The sequence below is a fragment of the Coturnix japonica genome, chromosome 2 (assembly GCF_001577835.2).
Source record: "Coturnix japonica isolate 7356 chromosome 2, Coturnix japonica 2.1, whole genome shotgun sequence".
In the NCBI taxonomy this organism is placed as follows: domain Eukaryota; kingdom Metazoa; phylum Chordata; class Aves; order Galliformes; family Phasianidae; genus Coturnix; species Coturnix japonica.
In genome coordinates this window covers 93,006,279-93,023,154 of record NC_029517.1, presented here as the reverse complement: position 1 = coordinate 93,023,154, position 16,876 = coordinate 93,006,279, and the positions used below count along the sequence as shown (strand labels likewise).

Genomic DNA, 16,876 nt, shown 5'->3' with positions numbered 1-16,876 from the left:
CCTCTGCTTGCAGATTTGTAGAATAAACGAGTGGGATCTCCCAGCAAACATGAACATGCATAATTTTCTTGTGAATGAAATTTATGTATGCACATCAAAAGAAGAAAATCTCCCCAGGGCTCAGTTTAAACCAACAAAAGCAAAGACATTCAGGAATCTCCCACTACAGCAAGCCTCGCTTTGCCTACTTTATATCATGCCAACTTGGAGTGCAACCTGCAGCCAGGCAGAGCAGGACATGTGCTGCCTTTATGGCTATTCATTTCCACAGAGATAAAATTAAGCCATTAAGAACTGACTGGCTCCCTAAGGGCAGCATCATCCATACAAGTGGTGTCTGGAAGTGGTGTGTGCAGGATGACGGGATGCTCCCCCTCATGCGCAGAGCGTACAGTGATGGGTTTCAGTAAGGATGGCCCGGTGTCCAGCTCTGAGCCAGCTGCCGGGTGATGCGGACCCTGCTGCTCTGATGAGCAGGGGATGCGGGGGACCTGCACCTCTCTACTTAATAGCTATGATCGGGACTGATCCGAGCAGCTCCCGTCAGGAGGGAGGTGCCGGGCCGCGCTCCGCCCCGGGCCGCGGAGCTGAGGCTCTGATCAGTGCGGGGCGGGGCCGGCGGTGCGCAGGATGTCCTTCAAGGTGAGCCGGGCGAGGGGACAGAGAGGGGGGATACGCTTCATGTTATCTGCCTTGTCATATCTTTATATCTGTGGTCTTGTTTTTATTTATTTTAGCAAAAAACCGGCGGTGTCTATGGGGCCTGCCCGGGCTGTAGGGTGCCCCAGGAGCGCTGCGGTGGCTGCTGATGGAGCCGGCGCGTTCCGCAGCTGCCATCCCGAGAAGGATGCTTGTTTAGTGTTACATAAACCGCTCGCTTAGGGTCTGTGCTGCAGGTTTGGTGCGGTCGGAGCTTCCCTCTGACTTTTCAGATCGGTTGTGTAATAGTTGGGAGCGGCATTTGGCCGTGGCTCTGCGTCCCAAGCTGCGGTGGTCACTGATGATTCCCTGCGATTCCCATCGCTTAGCACGCTCCCTCCAAAGCCTTGCAAATGCAGTCGTACTCGAGACGTTGCCCCAAATAAGTTTTTAAATCCGAGGACAGGATCAGTAAAATCAATTGGCAAAGAGCTCAGCGAGCGGCGATAACTGCTGGGAACAGAAAACATTTATGCCAGATGCACATCTTCTCCTCAGTTCTGCACTGTGTGGATGCTGTGTTTGCTCTTCTCTTATTGATCAGCAGCTCTGTGCCAGCCCTTGGCTGTGTTGGTTGTGCTGCATTGCTTTCCCCATCATTGAGCCTCCCTCCCCTCATCACTGTATCATGCCTATGCTGGGGCTGCTTGATGCCACAGGTGGGTCCCACCTGCAGCATCTGGCTGCAGCCCACGTATGGGGGAGCATGGCATCTGCATTGTGCAGAGGGGTGAAATCTCAGTGTTCATCCCAGTTTTGGCCCCACACTTCTTTAGACTCTTTGTTCCTCTGCTCCATCTCCATGAGTTGTTCCCACCTTCGTTTCACATCAGCACCCACCTTTGTACGCTCTGTCCATCCCTACCTGCTCCTTTCTGTGCCCTGCTGCCCACATTCTGTCTCCTCCTGCTGAAGATGGCTTACTAACCATTTGCTTTCCATTTGGAGAATTGCAGTCCCCTGCTTTCTCCCTCTTTCCTGCCTTTTTACTCTTTTCCTCAGAAGGCTGTATGTTTATCTAAGACCCCAACACATCTCCAGTTGCTGCTGTCTATTCATGCTTTCTGTCTTATCCTTACTCACAAGTCAAAATCCCTTTCTCATTGCTTATATTCACCAACATCCTCTCTTCTACCACATTCTCTGTGCTTTTGCCTGCCTTAGCTTAAGGTATGTATCTTCAAATACTTTCCTCATGACCCTTTGTATAGGATGCATTGGTATCTACTAAGAACCTCTGTCTTTCCTCCTAAGTTCCACTAGAATTTCCCGTTATGTCATGACTGATTCTGATTTCCAGTCCTTTTTCTTAAAACTTTTCACTCAACTCTTCCTTTCTATCTGGACTGGCTTGGAAACTGAATTGGAAAATGGTATTTTTTTGTATTTTGACAGTAGGATGAACCAATCCTTGAGTAGTGTTTTCTTTTTCCTCTCTTTTCTCTCTTTCATCTCTAAGCTCATTGCTTAAGAACTACAGTCTTCCTCTGTTACCTGTTACCTACCCTACTATAAGCTGCTGCTTCTTTGCAGGCAGTAAGGTAATGGTAGGGCAGGGAGTGGGAGCAGGTGGTCACAGAATTGAAATCATCATACAAACAATTAAAACAAGTAGTACAGACAGGATTTGCAGTGATGCTTTAGAGACCTTGTTGAAATAAAGGAAATTCCATCCTGACAGTTGTTGATGCTGGAGGAAATGACATAATTAAATACGCCAACTTTCACCAAAGCTCACTCAAATGATTTTGCAAATTCTTTTTATTTCAGTATATAGAATAAATAGAATAGCTCAGATTTATTTGCTTTTTCTATCTAATCACTACATAGCTGATAGATTGTCTGAGTGTACTGTATATAGCTTCTGAGTAAGGAATCCCCAGCACTGTGGAGTACTGATAGCAGTCATTCCAAATTGGGTCAGAAGCACTAGTGGGAAAAACCCGTTTTTGTGTCCTTGATGCTTTTGAGAGTTCTTTCATGCAATAGTTTTCCACCTAATATAATAAGAAAGGCCATATTCCTGACAACGATCTTTATAAATAAATATTTGCTTAATAAACTAAAGCAAAAGGACAACGTGGACCGCTGTGTGTTTAGGTCACCTGTCTGCTTTTACATAAAATTTTAGTGGTTGTAAGGGGAAAGGTGGAAAAACTACTTCCAGACCAGTTGCCAGCAAGGAGGGTTTAGAATGCAAGCTTTCTTTTAATCAACACTATTAGCAGTTTACAAGAGGAAAAGCAGTTTATGAGCTGTAAAAGAAAGATAAGAATTTAGCCCAATGTGTGTGGGTACAACAAATATTGCTAACAATTTATAGGAACTGTCTTATAATTTATTGGATGGATGAAATTTAAGAGCTTTTGTCTCACACAGCAGCTTATTTAACAATCTGGTAATGCCTCTGATTATTAAAAAGTCAACCAACTAGAAGCGCTCAGTGTGGCTGATCTATAATAAATAGGTTCAAAATAATTGATCTTGTGTCTGCTGGTATCAACTAGAAATATTATTCAGTTCTGGCTGTTTGCCTCATTATTCTTGTGCATCAACATGAAAACATGGGAAAGTACATGTCATTTTAAAGCAGCATGATTGACTTTTGTCTCCACTCTGCTGTCTTTGGGTTGTCTTGGGAGCAGGATTCACTGGAGGGTAAGGTCATAGAATCATAGAATCATAGAATTACCCAGGTTGGAAAAGACCTTGAAGATTATCAAGTCCAACCGCAGCCTAACCAGTACCCTAAGTCTAAAAACCCTACACTAAATCATATCTGGGATATGTGTACCACTGCCACCACAGCTTTAGTTCATCTGAGCACTACAGCCACTACATCACTTACCCATAAGGCCGACATTTTGGCAGCTGCCCAAAGGGATGAGACAAGGAATTTGTAAGCAAAATCTGTGTCCTTTTTTGCTGTCCCTCCACACTGGGGAGGTAATAATTTACTCACACAAAGGAGAAGCTGCTTTGTGGCACTGTTTCTAGGACTGAGAAAGCTACCAGTGTGACTCACACTGGTCCATGATATCAAGATTTCACAATCTAGTTTTACCTTACGTTTTTGTCTTGCATGTATAGTAAATGAATTCATTAGTCTGTAGACAGCAAGAATCTAGCCTTCCTTTTCTAGCATCATCCAGCAGATATATCTTAAGCCCACATCTACAGGGTGTTAATTTTAGAAGAGGCAAACTTAATAGTATTGAAGGTACGTGAACAATATTTTTCATATATTGGGACTTATACAGAAATAAAAGAGGTGGCAGAAGGTTGAAATGGAGGAGGATGTCCTGCATCAGGACATGATTCACCCTCTGTAACTGTGGTTAGCCCCGCCTCAGAAGGAGACCATCCAGCTCATTGTTTTTTGTGATGTTTCCCTGGGGATCTGGACTAGCATCATCAGCTCTAAGTGCAGAGCAGGCTAGAAGTCATGCTGCTATGGACACAGGGAAGACTTGAAACAGCATGAGGCAGCACAGAGACTGATCTCTTTAGCTGAACAAAGAAATCAAGTTAGCTTCCCTCCTATGCTCTTGCTGTAAAAGGTCAGCACGCTGTCAACACATATTTGTGTTTGTCTAACGCATCTTATAATTCCTTGTTTGTTTATTTCTGCTTTTTATTTTCACCAGAAAGAAACGCCACTCGCCAATGCCGCATTTTGGGCTGCAAGAAAAGGAAACCTGGCTCTTCTCCAGCTGCTGCTGAACAGTGGGCGAGTAGATGTAGACTGCAAAGACAGTGTATGCACACAGTGCACATATAACCACAGCACTGATTTTACATCACTTTCTGTAGCCTGCTGCACAGAAGGTGTGGCAGGGATCTGACTTCAGACACTGGGATTCTTTTGACACTTGGACATGATTTAAAACCTTCTCTTGTCAAGAAGCAAGTCTGAAACTCAAGATAAAATAGCATGATGATTTACATCAGTAGCAAAGAGTTAGGAATTTGCCAGCACTCAAAAATGTGTCTTACATAGTTATTTGTGGCACCAACATTAAAAACACAGATTCTAGCACCTCGGGCTTCTCTTTGCAGGGAAATATCATTGTGGTAATAGATCACTCTGAACAGTCAGCTCAATCAAGCACTAGCAGCAATGATTCTGTCAGCTAAAAGAGATCCTCATAATCAGCTTTTTCAAAAATAATCCTGGACCACAGTTTCCATTTAAGCAGCATAAAAGTTACTTTTGATGTGTAGTTGTTCCAACCTCGCTTGCATGTGGCGAGCTATACACAACCTGTGGTGGTGTCAGAAGAACTGCTGGCATCTTAACTTTACATGGATTGTTAATGATAGGACAAGGAGAAATAGTTTTAAACTGAGACAGGGGATGTGGGATTTTCCTTACTGTAGTTGGAGAAGTTGAAGCTAATTTTGAGATTTAAAATGGCTTGAAAATAGAAATAATGTGCATATCTTTAACATATGGACAGTTACTTGATTATGCAAAGCTACTGCAAAAAGCCAGAGAAAATAAAGATTGAGAAGTCCCCGGTTTTTCTTTGATTGGTGATGAGACTGACTCACAGGCAGCCATGCCTGTAAATCAAGCCTTAATGTGAACTTCTAGCTAGTAACGTGAACCTGCCACATCTTCTCATACTTTGAATGCATTCAAAGTGCAGGGATTTTCTAAGCTCATTGGCTTTAAGCTATTTTTATTCATCTTTATTTCATTTTTACTCTGTAGGCAATTACTTGTCATGCAATATTTCTGAAGATAATCCTTGTCATTCTGGCAAGGAAGGAAAGGATGCATGAAGTAAACAGGACAGAGATAGACGTAAAAAAAAAGAAGTTCTACTGCTGCTCAGTTTATCTCAACATAAGACAATCTTTGATCAAGAATTTTTACAATGTGCTGCAAAATATCCCAACATTCTATCAGACATACACATTCTCTAGACTAAAATATTTCAATAGTGTTAAGGCTGTATGCTGCCTTTTTTGCAACATTACACATTTTTTCTTTAGATTGAACTGGTACATATGAAGACTTTAGATCGATAGATTTCATGTGTGGTGTTTGCATGTTGCCTACACACTGTGTACATGTAACATAAGTCTTATTTAGGTCAATGCAGTAGTGGATTTATTGGGATATTGAGGAAACCTGAGTGTGTTGTTCTGGTCTGGAAGGTTCTCTGATGCAATATGAAGAGTCATGGAGAGAGAAAATATTTGCTGTAGTCGTTTGCATATGGTATTAGTATTCAAGGCACTTGTATCATAATGATGACTATGACTCACAATTAAATAACTCATACAAGTCACTTACATCCTGTAAGGCTATTCTTCTGAAAAGGATATAAAGATCTTTGAGATTTTCTGATAGAAGCAATGTAGAAATCAAAAATATTGCTGATGTTTTTAGTACACTTATTTCAGGACAGTAATGTAAAGTTATTGTATACATTTTCATTTATTGATCAGGCTTTGCACTGCAGGCAAGTCTGTAATTTATTTGCTTTAACAGCTGGTAATTACTCACTTTTCACTTTTCTTTAGTAGAAAGTTTTAAACTGTCTTAGAATCTGTTCAGTGAAAAACTGCTCCCCCTTTCAGGAAAAGAATGAGCAGGATCTCTGAACACTGACCATAAACCTCCTTCAGCTGTTTAGAAGAAATGATTAATTTCTGGAGGTGTCTATTGAAAATACTGATCTGTTTTTCTTCATTCCCAGCTTGGCACAACAGCTCTGATGGTTGCATCTTATTATGGTCACATACACTGTGTACGGGAATTGATATTGCAAGGAGCAGATATCAACCTGCAGAGGGAGGTAGGAGAAGTTCTGCACTAAAACGGGGATTAATTAAGTGACTATTGATTTACTGCAAGTAATAGAAATTTCTTGTCTGCTGCTTTTTGCCAACTGGTGTTGCTGTGCGTTGTATGTATAAACAGGGTCTGTTCTCCTAAGGACATGAAGGAATCCGATGTCTGGAACTTGTAATAGAAAATGAGATGCCAAAAGTGTATTTATAAAAATTCATCAAACATTTCCAGCACATGAGGCTAGTGTGGGGCAGTAACATCTCAGGTGTAACCCTCAGGTTGCATCACTTATGCATTTATCATGTTGCTAATTGTCACAGGAATTTACAACACTCCAGACTGCCTCAATGTCATTTGATAAGAAGTCCTTCACCTTTTGATTTGCAGAATTTGGCCATTAACATGGAGTGTGGCTGCCCTTGCTAGCCTTGGCATTGTTTTGACTTGTTATACCCAGCGGTTCCTGCCTCTCATTCTGAACCAACTCATCTCTAAATATCACTCCACTTAATCACCCATACCCTATCCTGCTCAAGTAATGGCAAGGGGTATCTACAACCATTCTGGCTTGTGATGACTACACAGAGAGCACAGTGCTCTATAACAAAGAGAGTTGTACTTGTCCCAAAAGAACTGCAGTTCGACAAGGACATGCAGTGGCATGGGAAGATGGCAGGAAGAGCAAGACGGCAGTATTTTCATCACTTTAACAACCCAAGAAAATGTTTCTCATTTTCCTTTGTTACCTGAAACATGAGCATTAATCTTGCGCTGATGTCTTCAAGTCCCTGAGTCAGTGAATTCTAAACCTGTTGATGTCATTTTTAATGTCTTTGCACTAACTGGCCTAAACTTGCTTTAACTATGAATGCTGGTATCTTTCAGTGTATCCGATCCCAACAAAATATGTATTTAAAACATGTACTTTCCCTTAGACAAACATTGCTTGAGAAAAGGCAACAGAAGAAAAAGCTGTGGACAGTTTTATGGACCTGCTCTTGAGTATTACTCTGGACATAATGATTCAGCAAGCCAATAAAAATAGAAACACTGGAATCCTCTAGAATCCCTCTGTTGCTGAGAGGAAGAAAACAGATTAAATTTAAGACCAAGGGCACTAATCTGAAAGTAAATCTACATACTCAAACTAGTGCTATTGTACACAAAAATTGTTGTGAACCTCATGGATAGGGGAGGCCCATAGATACGTGTGTGAGAAGGGGCTCTAAACTGGTCTTCATGGGTCATGTGCTATTGTCATAAAAGTCTTTGGCACTGGAGAATTTCATCTTTAGTTCCCTTTTCCTGCACCTTCAGCATAGAATCATAGAATTACCCAGGTTGGAAAAGACCTTGAAGATCATCAAGTCTGTTCAGTGATTCTGTGATTCTGTGAAGTCCAACCGCAGCCTAACCATAGTACCCTAACTCTAACAATCCTCTGCTAAATCATATCCCTGAGCACCACATCCAAACAGCTCTTAAACACATCCAGGGATGGCGATTCAACCACCTCCCCGGGGAGCCTATTCCAGCATGTGATTAGAAAGCACAAAATTAGGAAAGCATGCTTCTCTTTGCTCTTTTCAACTTTTCCCTTCTGTACAGCCTTCAGAATGATTCAATATGTGATGCTAACCAGTTATCTCAGTGCAATGAGAAGAAAACTGACCACTCACCTAAGATACTTCGTGTCCTCTGGAGCCCTCAAAATCATCATATCTTTTCAGCTGAGATTCAATTGATTGTGTTTAATAAGTTTTAATCTGAAATGTGTACTTTGGGCAACAATGCTGTGTGTTGGTGGGTTTTATTAACCCATTTTTTTCCCTACAGTCAGGTGCAACTGCTCTGTTCTTTGCTGCACAGCAAGGCCACAATGATGTGGTGAAGTTTCTCTTTGAATTTGGAGCCTCCACTGAATTTAAGAACAAGGTAAGATGAAGGGTCTGGTTTTGCGTGCTGATACCTTCTGACTGTCAAGGGTGTTGTTTCTTCTTTGTATGAAACATAACATAGCAGCAGCAAGGTGAGAAGATTTCCTCACTTGAACATTTTCTGAATAGTGTGAGTAGTGCAATATACTATGGAAATATTAACTTGTGAAAATATTTACTAAATATGCTAGTGGTAAGGAACATCATGACCACAGCAGAAACATCGATCAGTGAATTTAACATTAATGAAATTGTGATTTAACACAATGTGGAGTAAAGTTGTGGAACTTAGCAGCATAGGAGGTTGCAGTGGATTCCGAAGTGTTGGGTAAACTCATTAGAAGAAGCTGCGTGTTAAAATAAGTGTTGTTTCTCAGTCTTATGTTAGGGTATCACAGTGAGGGCAGCAAGAGTCAGGAGGAAGCATATGTGAAGATAGTAAGACTCAGAGGAAATATTCTTCTCTCACATTCGGCTGTGTACAATTGGGTGAATGAATTTACATCTCCTGAGTCATCTGACCTGTAGTCAGGCCACAAAAACCATACTTAAATACTGAAATGTGTCCCAGTCACGAAAAGCCTGGACCAAAAGCCAGAGAGTATTTGGGACAAAGCGTAAGGGTGGGCAGTGCTTTTACTGAGGGAGGAAAAACAGCAAATGCAGGAAACTCTTGCTAAGGATGGAAAGAAGAGACTCAGTACCTTATTTTGTGTATGGAGACAGTTACATCTTCAACAAGCACAGCCTGTGAACCAGGTGTTTGTGAAGAAGTAGAGATTTGGCCCACAGGGTGAACAGCTGGCTTGCCATTATCTGATCCTTCATGACAATAATGTGATCTGCTTTGAGGCATGCAGAATAAATTTGTGAGTCACTGAGGCAGATAAAATATGTAAAGGTCCAAATGATGGGAAAATCTTTCTGCATTCAGTCCCTCCTCATTCCTTCCACTTTTGGACAAATACGGTTCTACTTGAGGCACCATTGATAACATCCTATATTGACAGTATGCATTTCCCATTGGCTTTTGAATCATTTTTGTTCAATTTTCTAATTTAATAGTGTAAATTTCATAGCTTTTCTAAGTCAGAGATAAGGCATTTTCTGTTTAAAGCACTCAGCTGGGAGCAGCGCTGGAAAAGATGAGGATCCTGCCTGTTTTCAAAGGGCATTTCAAAATTTATCAATTTACAAAAGACTTTCTATTACAAATGAAGATGTGGACTTAAAATACAATCAGAGATTTAAGGTATCTTAGGAAACAGACAATTCAAAACAAGGCAATGCAAAACCCACTGTCTTCTTTGCAATGTAATTCTCTATAAATGCTAATTACTACGTTTGTTACTTATATGCACGAGTTCAGGAGAACAAACAATACAAGAATTCTTGTTACACTTTGTATCATTTGAGTTGATATTCACTATGACAGGCTGTCTTAGTATGAACTGGTATAAATTTTTCTTCAGAATGTCTGCTATGATGACATGAATCATAGAATCATAGAATTACCCAGGTTGGAAAAGACCTTGAAGATCATCAAGATCAGACCTTAAAGATCATAAAGTCCAACTGCAGCTTAACCATAGTACCCTAACTCTAACAAGCCTCTGCTAAATCATATCCCTGAGCATGTTTTGGTTCTAAGAAAAAATGAATGTTGATAACACACTAGTATTTACAGTTTCTGCTAAAGCAGTGTTGTACAGAGCCAAGTCCATTCTCAGCAAAGGGCCCAAGGAGCTGGGAGGGAATACAACCAGGACAATGGGCTTAAGTTAGCCAAAAGGACACTCCATACCATATGACATCAAGCGGATGGTGTTTTGAAGGGAGTGGGTGTGCATCTTGTACTCTTCTGCTGCTTGGAGGGCTATATGGGCATTGGTATGGGAGCGGTGAGCAATTGCTTGTACATCATGTTTTATATACATTCATATGTATGTGTATTTAGTTATAAGTATTATCCTTTTCCTTTTTTCTATCTCAGGAAATAGTTTTATCTCAACTGATGAGTTCTACTATTTTTTTTTCCCCAATTCTCTCTGCCATCCCACTGAGAAGGGAGGAATGAGCAAACAGCTGTTGTGCTCAGCCACCTACCAATTTAAACCACAACACAGGAAAAATGAACATCCCTAGAAAAAATTATCAGAGATTTATTTATTTTTCTTAATCAGTGACATGTTATGAGCGTGTGTGTGGTTTCCATGGTGGCATATTTTCTGAGCAATGCTGCAGGTCACGCAGTGTATTGGAGGCTATTTTTCAGGAGGTAGTAATGGCAGAAAACCAGTTTCTTTCCCTTGCAGTGTACTCCATAGAAAGTGATACACCATGTACTTCTAAGGTACTTGCAAGCAATGATGACATAGGTAAAGGAAGAGGTAGGCAAATGGAGATGTACATCCCAGACAGCACGTTCTTATCGGATACTGTCCAAGTGCTTATGTGGGAGAATAGCAACTAATGCATACACTGCCAGTAGGGAGAAGATCAAACTGTTTCAAGAAAAGAATGGCAGATAGCTGAGAAGACTGGCTCTTCTGAGTTCCCAGCTTGCTGGAAGGGTCTGCTGTGAGAGATTACTGGAAGCTGTGCTGTGTCAAAATAACAGGGTATGAGAAGTAAATGAGCACAAGGCCAAGCGCTTCTTTCAGTGTTATCGCCTGTCAACCTCCTGCTACAGAGCAATTACTGCCCTAGAAGTGCCTCCGTTATTGCTCACATGTCCCTGCTCCCACTTTCTGCCCTGCTCAGAGTTTCCAAGAGCCTTGCCAGTCCTGAAGATATTGCTTCAGTGTTTTATTTGTTTCAGCTGAGGCCAAAAAAATAAAGTGGGAATCACGTGGCTGCAAGGGATTTGAAAACTCAGGCATTTACTTCTGATTTTTTTCTCATCCTTCCATCTACTTTCCCTGTAGTCTGTAAAGCAGTTGGGTCTCCAGACAGAAAGAGTGGAGGGAAAAGGCTTTTGTGCTGGCCAAAGAGGAAGAAAGCATAAGGGAAAGCAAGGTGTAAGCTCAACAGGAGTTGGGGGTGATTTTTCTTTCTACTAAAAAACGTGGAACTTTGTAGTGTTTTGTCAAACATTGTCAATTCCTTGATTTAACTGAGTGCTGTCTTCCATAAGGTGTTTTCTGTGGAAAGGATACCTGTCCACAATTCCCCTTCTTGGAGCCAGACTTGTTGCTTTTTGTCATAGTGGTACTTCCATCTATGTGAAAGCTATGACATCTCCAATGTGGGATCACACAGTTCTGCTCCAGACACATAGCTTATGCTCTGCTGCGCTGACTGTGGTTAGCTGCACAACCCTGCTCTTTGTTTGGGATCTGTCATTTGCTTGCCTCCAGAAATTATGTCAATAAGCAAACAGTCTTCTTAAAATAACAGTGTGCGGAGAACACGAGGGTTTTAGAAAATGAAAAACAAGCCATAAAGAGATAAGCAGGCCATAAAGCAATAAACAAACTACTCCCATATGCATCTGAATGTGCCTGTTTCCTTGCAAATGGAGAGCCTCAATATTTTTAAGCTTCTTGTAGGCCATCTTTCCATACCTCTCTACAGAAGATGATCACTCTTGATAGCTCAGTTTTTCTTCTTAGCTCATCAATGTTTTTCTTCCAGTTTCCTTCAGGGAAAGTTCTTTAAAATGTCCCTGTTTTGTTGGCTTTTTTTCTGTTTGTAGCCCTTTGATCTGGTAACTCATTACTCAAACAAAACGGCTTTCAGCTGGTTGTAGACAGGAAATAGGTTTCATGAAGCTACTAGCTTTTACCATTGTTTTTAAGTATGTAGAGGTGGAGGGGTTTTTTTTTGTTATTGTTGTTGTTCCAATCCAGGAACTACTGAGGTACTTTTATGTTCTGTTCTAGCAGTTCCTATTAATATGACAGGAAAGTCTAGAGACTCATTGTAGCTACAGAGCAACTTAACTCCACTGACCAGGTTGTCCACTTATTACTTAAATATCCCAGAATTAACATGCATTTCTTAGATTGTCACATAACAGCTTCACATCTGTGACTTTGCTAACACTAATGCCTTGCTTGCTTTTTAACATTGCATGGGGGAAGGGTGAAGAAGAGATTTTGAGAGTAATTACAGACAGTCTCTGTGTATTACTTCAGCCATGTTAGACTTTGAGTTTTTGTGAGACTTACAGAAATAGCACCACAGGTTAATAAGTTTGATTGGCGTATGCCATTATAAAAAATTCATTTGGCCATTTGGGCTGTTATTTCTCTTGCTGGCTACCTGTCCATGTGGAAAGTTTCAGACAAGACTTTGGAACTGTTTCAGAGAACAAGTCTCAGTGAAAATACAGTCTTTTGCCCACTAATAACGAATAATGACTAATAACAGCTGTAGAAGCCATTTGTTTGAAATACTTTAGATGGCTTACTTTGTGGAAGAGCAGCTTGAGACTGGGAGAAATCAAGGAAGGAGAAAGGAAATGTTTGGTATTAGTGATGAGGAGTGTGTGTCATCCTTGCCTGATAGCATGGTGCCATCCCAGGCAGAAGAAAAAGAACCTCTCCATACCAGAAAAGATGGCAACTTTTGAGTACATTCAACAGGATGTGGCAAGCCCTGCATTTGTTGTCTCTGTTGTTTCAGCTGTCTTGAAGTTGTCAGGCAGCGACAATGAGGCACTTTCCCAACTCAGATGGCTTCTGTGGTAGCAGCTGTGCAAGCCAGACTTGATGAACGTGCCTAGGCCTACCCTTAGTGCAACTGCCACAGAAAAGTATTGGAAATATCACTGATGATTATGGTTTTGATCTGATGCAAGCCTCCACATCTAGCTAGCATGCTTTTAGATGCATCCTGCCTACTCTTCTTCAGGCCAACAATCATAGAATCATAGAATTACCCAGGTTGGAAAAGACCTTGAAGATCATCAAGTCCAACCGCAGCCTAACCAGAACCCTAACTCTAAAAACCCTGCACTAAATCATATCCCTGAGCACCACATCCAAACGGCTCTTAAACACAACCAGGGCTGGCGATTCAACCACCTCCCTGGGGAGACTATTCCAGTACCTAACTACCCTTTCTGTAAAGAAGTTCTTCCTAATATCCAACCCATCAGCAGGTAAAAGGCAGAACATGACAGGGCATGAAGTTCTGGTCAAAGAAGAGAAGATGACTGGTTGTATCTGGAGCAGGTAAAGGGAGTGTTGTGAGCCAAGCTCTGAAAAGCCTTAAAATTTGCTTATTTTGCGTGGTAACATTCAGTTCAGCATCTTCACTCTCAACCTTCTGTACTTTTTCTTCATTTTTTTCACAGGATGGAGGTACCGCTCTTCTAGCTGCTTGTCAGTATGGGCATGCAAAAGTAGTGGAAACTCTGTTGAAACATGGTGCCAACATTCACGATCAACTTTATGTGAGTCACTTGACGCGGGTAATACTGATAATACTGTGGATGGAACAAATGTGCTGTTGGTTGGACAGCAGCAGGTACTCCAGCTCCAGCACTGAGAAGCATTGGCCAAACATTGTGGTTTTATAGTTCTCTGCTTCTCTAAGTTGTGATTTTTAACTGTCTGCTTTATTTTATTCTGGGAGAAGTGGTACGAAAAACAGAGAAGATGAGTTAGCTTCCTTTTCGTTCATTGTCTGCATGAAGGCTGAGTTCCAAATTTGTATCAGATTTGTGGTGATGTCCCTTACTAGTGAACAAAAGCTCCAAATGTCATTTTCTATCACATCAGGTTTACATTGCAGACAGAAGTGAGAATAACTACAAGCGCACTGAGCTATTTGAGAATCAGTTCATCAGTTTTCTGCCAGGAAATGCAGAAATTACATTGTCTTTAAATCAGTTTTGTGCTTTGTTCTTAAGTATCAGATAAAATGATATTATTTGGTATCTGTGCCTCTCTAGCTTGTCAGTTCTTTGGGCAAAGAATGTGAAGGTTGAACTGACAGTGTTTAGTTGACTTTTTAGAGAGCTAGATTGAGCCAATGAAGTATTGGATTTAATTTACTTCAACAGAGACTCAAATAAGTTGAGCTTTTCAGCATTCAACAGAAAGGAGTGGCAGGTTATCTCTTCACTTCCCACCACTCTTTCCTACTCCAGGATAGAAGACAAGGCTGACAAAGAGCAATTTGTTCACTGTGAATATATAGGGTTTTTCAGCCATTACCATGGGATATGCAGGATGCTATCAGTCTGAGGGCTGGTGACCACAGAAGTCACCAACATGCCAGGGGACATGAGCTGGTTGCACAAGGAGTCCCCACCTCTATGAGGCCACCACACTACATTTATAAAGAAGGGTGCTCTGTTGTCACTGCTGCTCAAGGAGCAACAACCTTTCTAACCTACAGGCAGTTTGTCATGTGTGCTTGGCAACCCCAGGGCTTTCCACCTGGTTTAAAAATAGCTATACTATCACACCTGCAGATACTTCATGGGCAGTAAAATGACTTCCTTGTTGCCTCTCCTAGAAATGAGCAATATTTGTATTCAGATTGAGAGATGTATTTTTATGACTGTCAGTCATTAGGCAAAACCAGTCAGAAACTGCTGCCTCATAAAATCAGAACAACAATCTATGAGTTCTGGGACACTGCCAAGCAGCCTTTGTGCAGCAATATCTGGCTTCAGTGGCAGGCAGCCAGAGGAGAAGGATTTTGAGCAAGCTCTTGGGCAGTCCTCACCAAACCATCAAGATAGATGTTTTAATTTTAAGTTGAATCCTGTGAGGAGTAGGGGAGAAGATGAGAATAAGACTAAACAATATTACTTGCAGAAATATTTAATGGCCTCTAAACAGCTTTCTTGTTGCAACATCAATTTAAATCAAGTACAGAAACCAAATAATTAATTTTAAAAACTGGTTGGATGATAGGCAAACCAAAGCTCTCTGTCTTGGTTGATGCTATAATTAAGAGCTCATTTAATATTACACAACCTTGTAAACTTTCTAAATGGATGTATTCTTGCTATATGTGCCTCTGGAGGAAGCCTGCAAAGCACCCAATATGATCGCCCTATTTCACGCATTTGCAAAGCAGGCAGAGAAAACAGCCTCCTAGAGGACCCAGGGGCAAATATTCATCTGAAGTACCAGCTGACATATCCATGTGAAAGATATTTTGATGAAAAATAAATCCCAAATTAGTTCATTTCTTTTACAAGCTTTGCATAGGGAAATGATGGCTTCTGATAGGGCTAGGAGATACCCTGTCTTGCATGTGTTACTTCTACATGCTTATGCTACAGAGTCAGTCTCTTCTGCAAGATGTGCCAGAGCAGCAGCATGGTAGTTGCTGGCATGGCGTAGCAATGTGGTACTGTACTCACTTCTTCAATGTGAAGAACAGGCTTCAGTGCCAGTCTCCAGCTCTGCAAAGTACTTGGACATGTTTTTACCATATGCATTTATGTGGCAGAGCACTCCTGTATAGGCATAGAAAAGTAAGTAAGAACCTGAATAAATATGTTTTGCTAAATAGGAATGAATTTCTAGTTAGGAAGACTGATACTTTGGTGATGAACAAGACTTATAGTATTCCAGATCCAGGATTTAATGCTCAGTGTGGTAACACAATGGGAGTTAGTACTTGTGCATGCTGAACAAAAACGTTACCATAGTTTGTTATCATAGAATGGTTTGGATTGGAAGGGACCTTTAAGATCATCTAGATCCAACCCCCCCCACTGTAGGCAGGGACACCTCCCTCTAGACCAGGTTGCTCAAAGCCCCACCCAGCCTGGTTGAACAAGACTTGTGATTTTAGTTGTTGTTTCTTGAGCTTAGCTGTATATATGATGTTCCAGTGCATAATGGATTAGAAAGGAGAACATATTTGGTTTGGTTTTGTATAAAAAAAATGGTTTCATTTCAACACAGTGTAAGCTGGAGGTATTTGTTCTCAGGATGGAGCTTCTGCAATTTTCTTGGCAGCTCAAGGAGGCTATCTGGATGTCATCCGATTGCTGCTTTCTTCAGGAGCAAAAGTTAACCAGCCACGGCAGGTAAGCTCCACCCTTCAAGGCAGCATTGGTGTCTAATTACTAAACTTTACAGTTACTAAAAGTTAACACTGGTATTTTTACTGGGCATTGGGTTCCCATAGTGGTCTTTCACTGGAAGGTAGAATGTGGCTGTGCCTGTATTTGTGTTTTAGTTCAGATTTGTTGTATGGATTTGAAGCGAGTGCCCCAGTGTGCTTGAGCACAACCTAGATTATTTCTGCAAGAAGTGAACCTAGAAGCCGTGTTTTAGGTGTGCAACAATTGTGCTTCAAATCAAACAGGTATCAGACGTCTGGCTGTTCTTCTGGAGCAACTTTGAACCTTGTGCAGGTTGGGTATGCTTGGGCCATGGGACCCAGCTAAATCAAAATGAAACTCTTAATTTGTATTTGATGATGATGTAAGTGCCTTGCACTGCCTCTTGTAACT

The 16,876-nt window shown here is 41.3% G+C and overlaps 1 protein-coding gene across 2 annotated transcripts in view; it reads left to right on the top strand.

Annotated features, from left to right (window-relative positions):
• The first annotated feature begins 533 nt into the window (after positions 1-533).
• The window catches only part of ANKRD29 (ankyrin repeat domain 29), a 28,500-nt gene continuing 12,157 nt past the window's right edge, over positions 534-16,876 (top strand). Inside the window, exons 1-6 of one of the 2 annotated variants that reach the window (XM_015855442.2) lie at positions 534-642; positions 4,347-4,457; positions 6,411-6,509; positions 8,342-8,440; positions 13,745-13,843; positions 16,349-16,447. In XM_015855442.2, the coding sequence (XP_015710928.1) occupies positions 631-642; positions 4,347-4,457; positions 6,411-6,509; positions 8,342-8,440; positions 13,745-13,843; positions 16,349-16,447 (519 nt within the window). In that variant the 5' untranslated portion in view covers positions 534-630. Of the gene's footprint in view, positions 643-4,084; positions 4,260-4,346; positions 4,458-6,410; positions 6,510-8,341; positions 8,441-13,744; positions 13,844-16,348; positions 16,448-16,876 lie in introns of those variants that run through there. The other variant, XM_015855443.2, reaches the window with a different exon arrangement.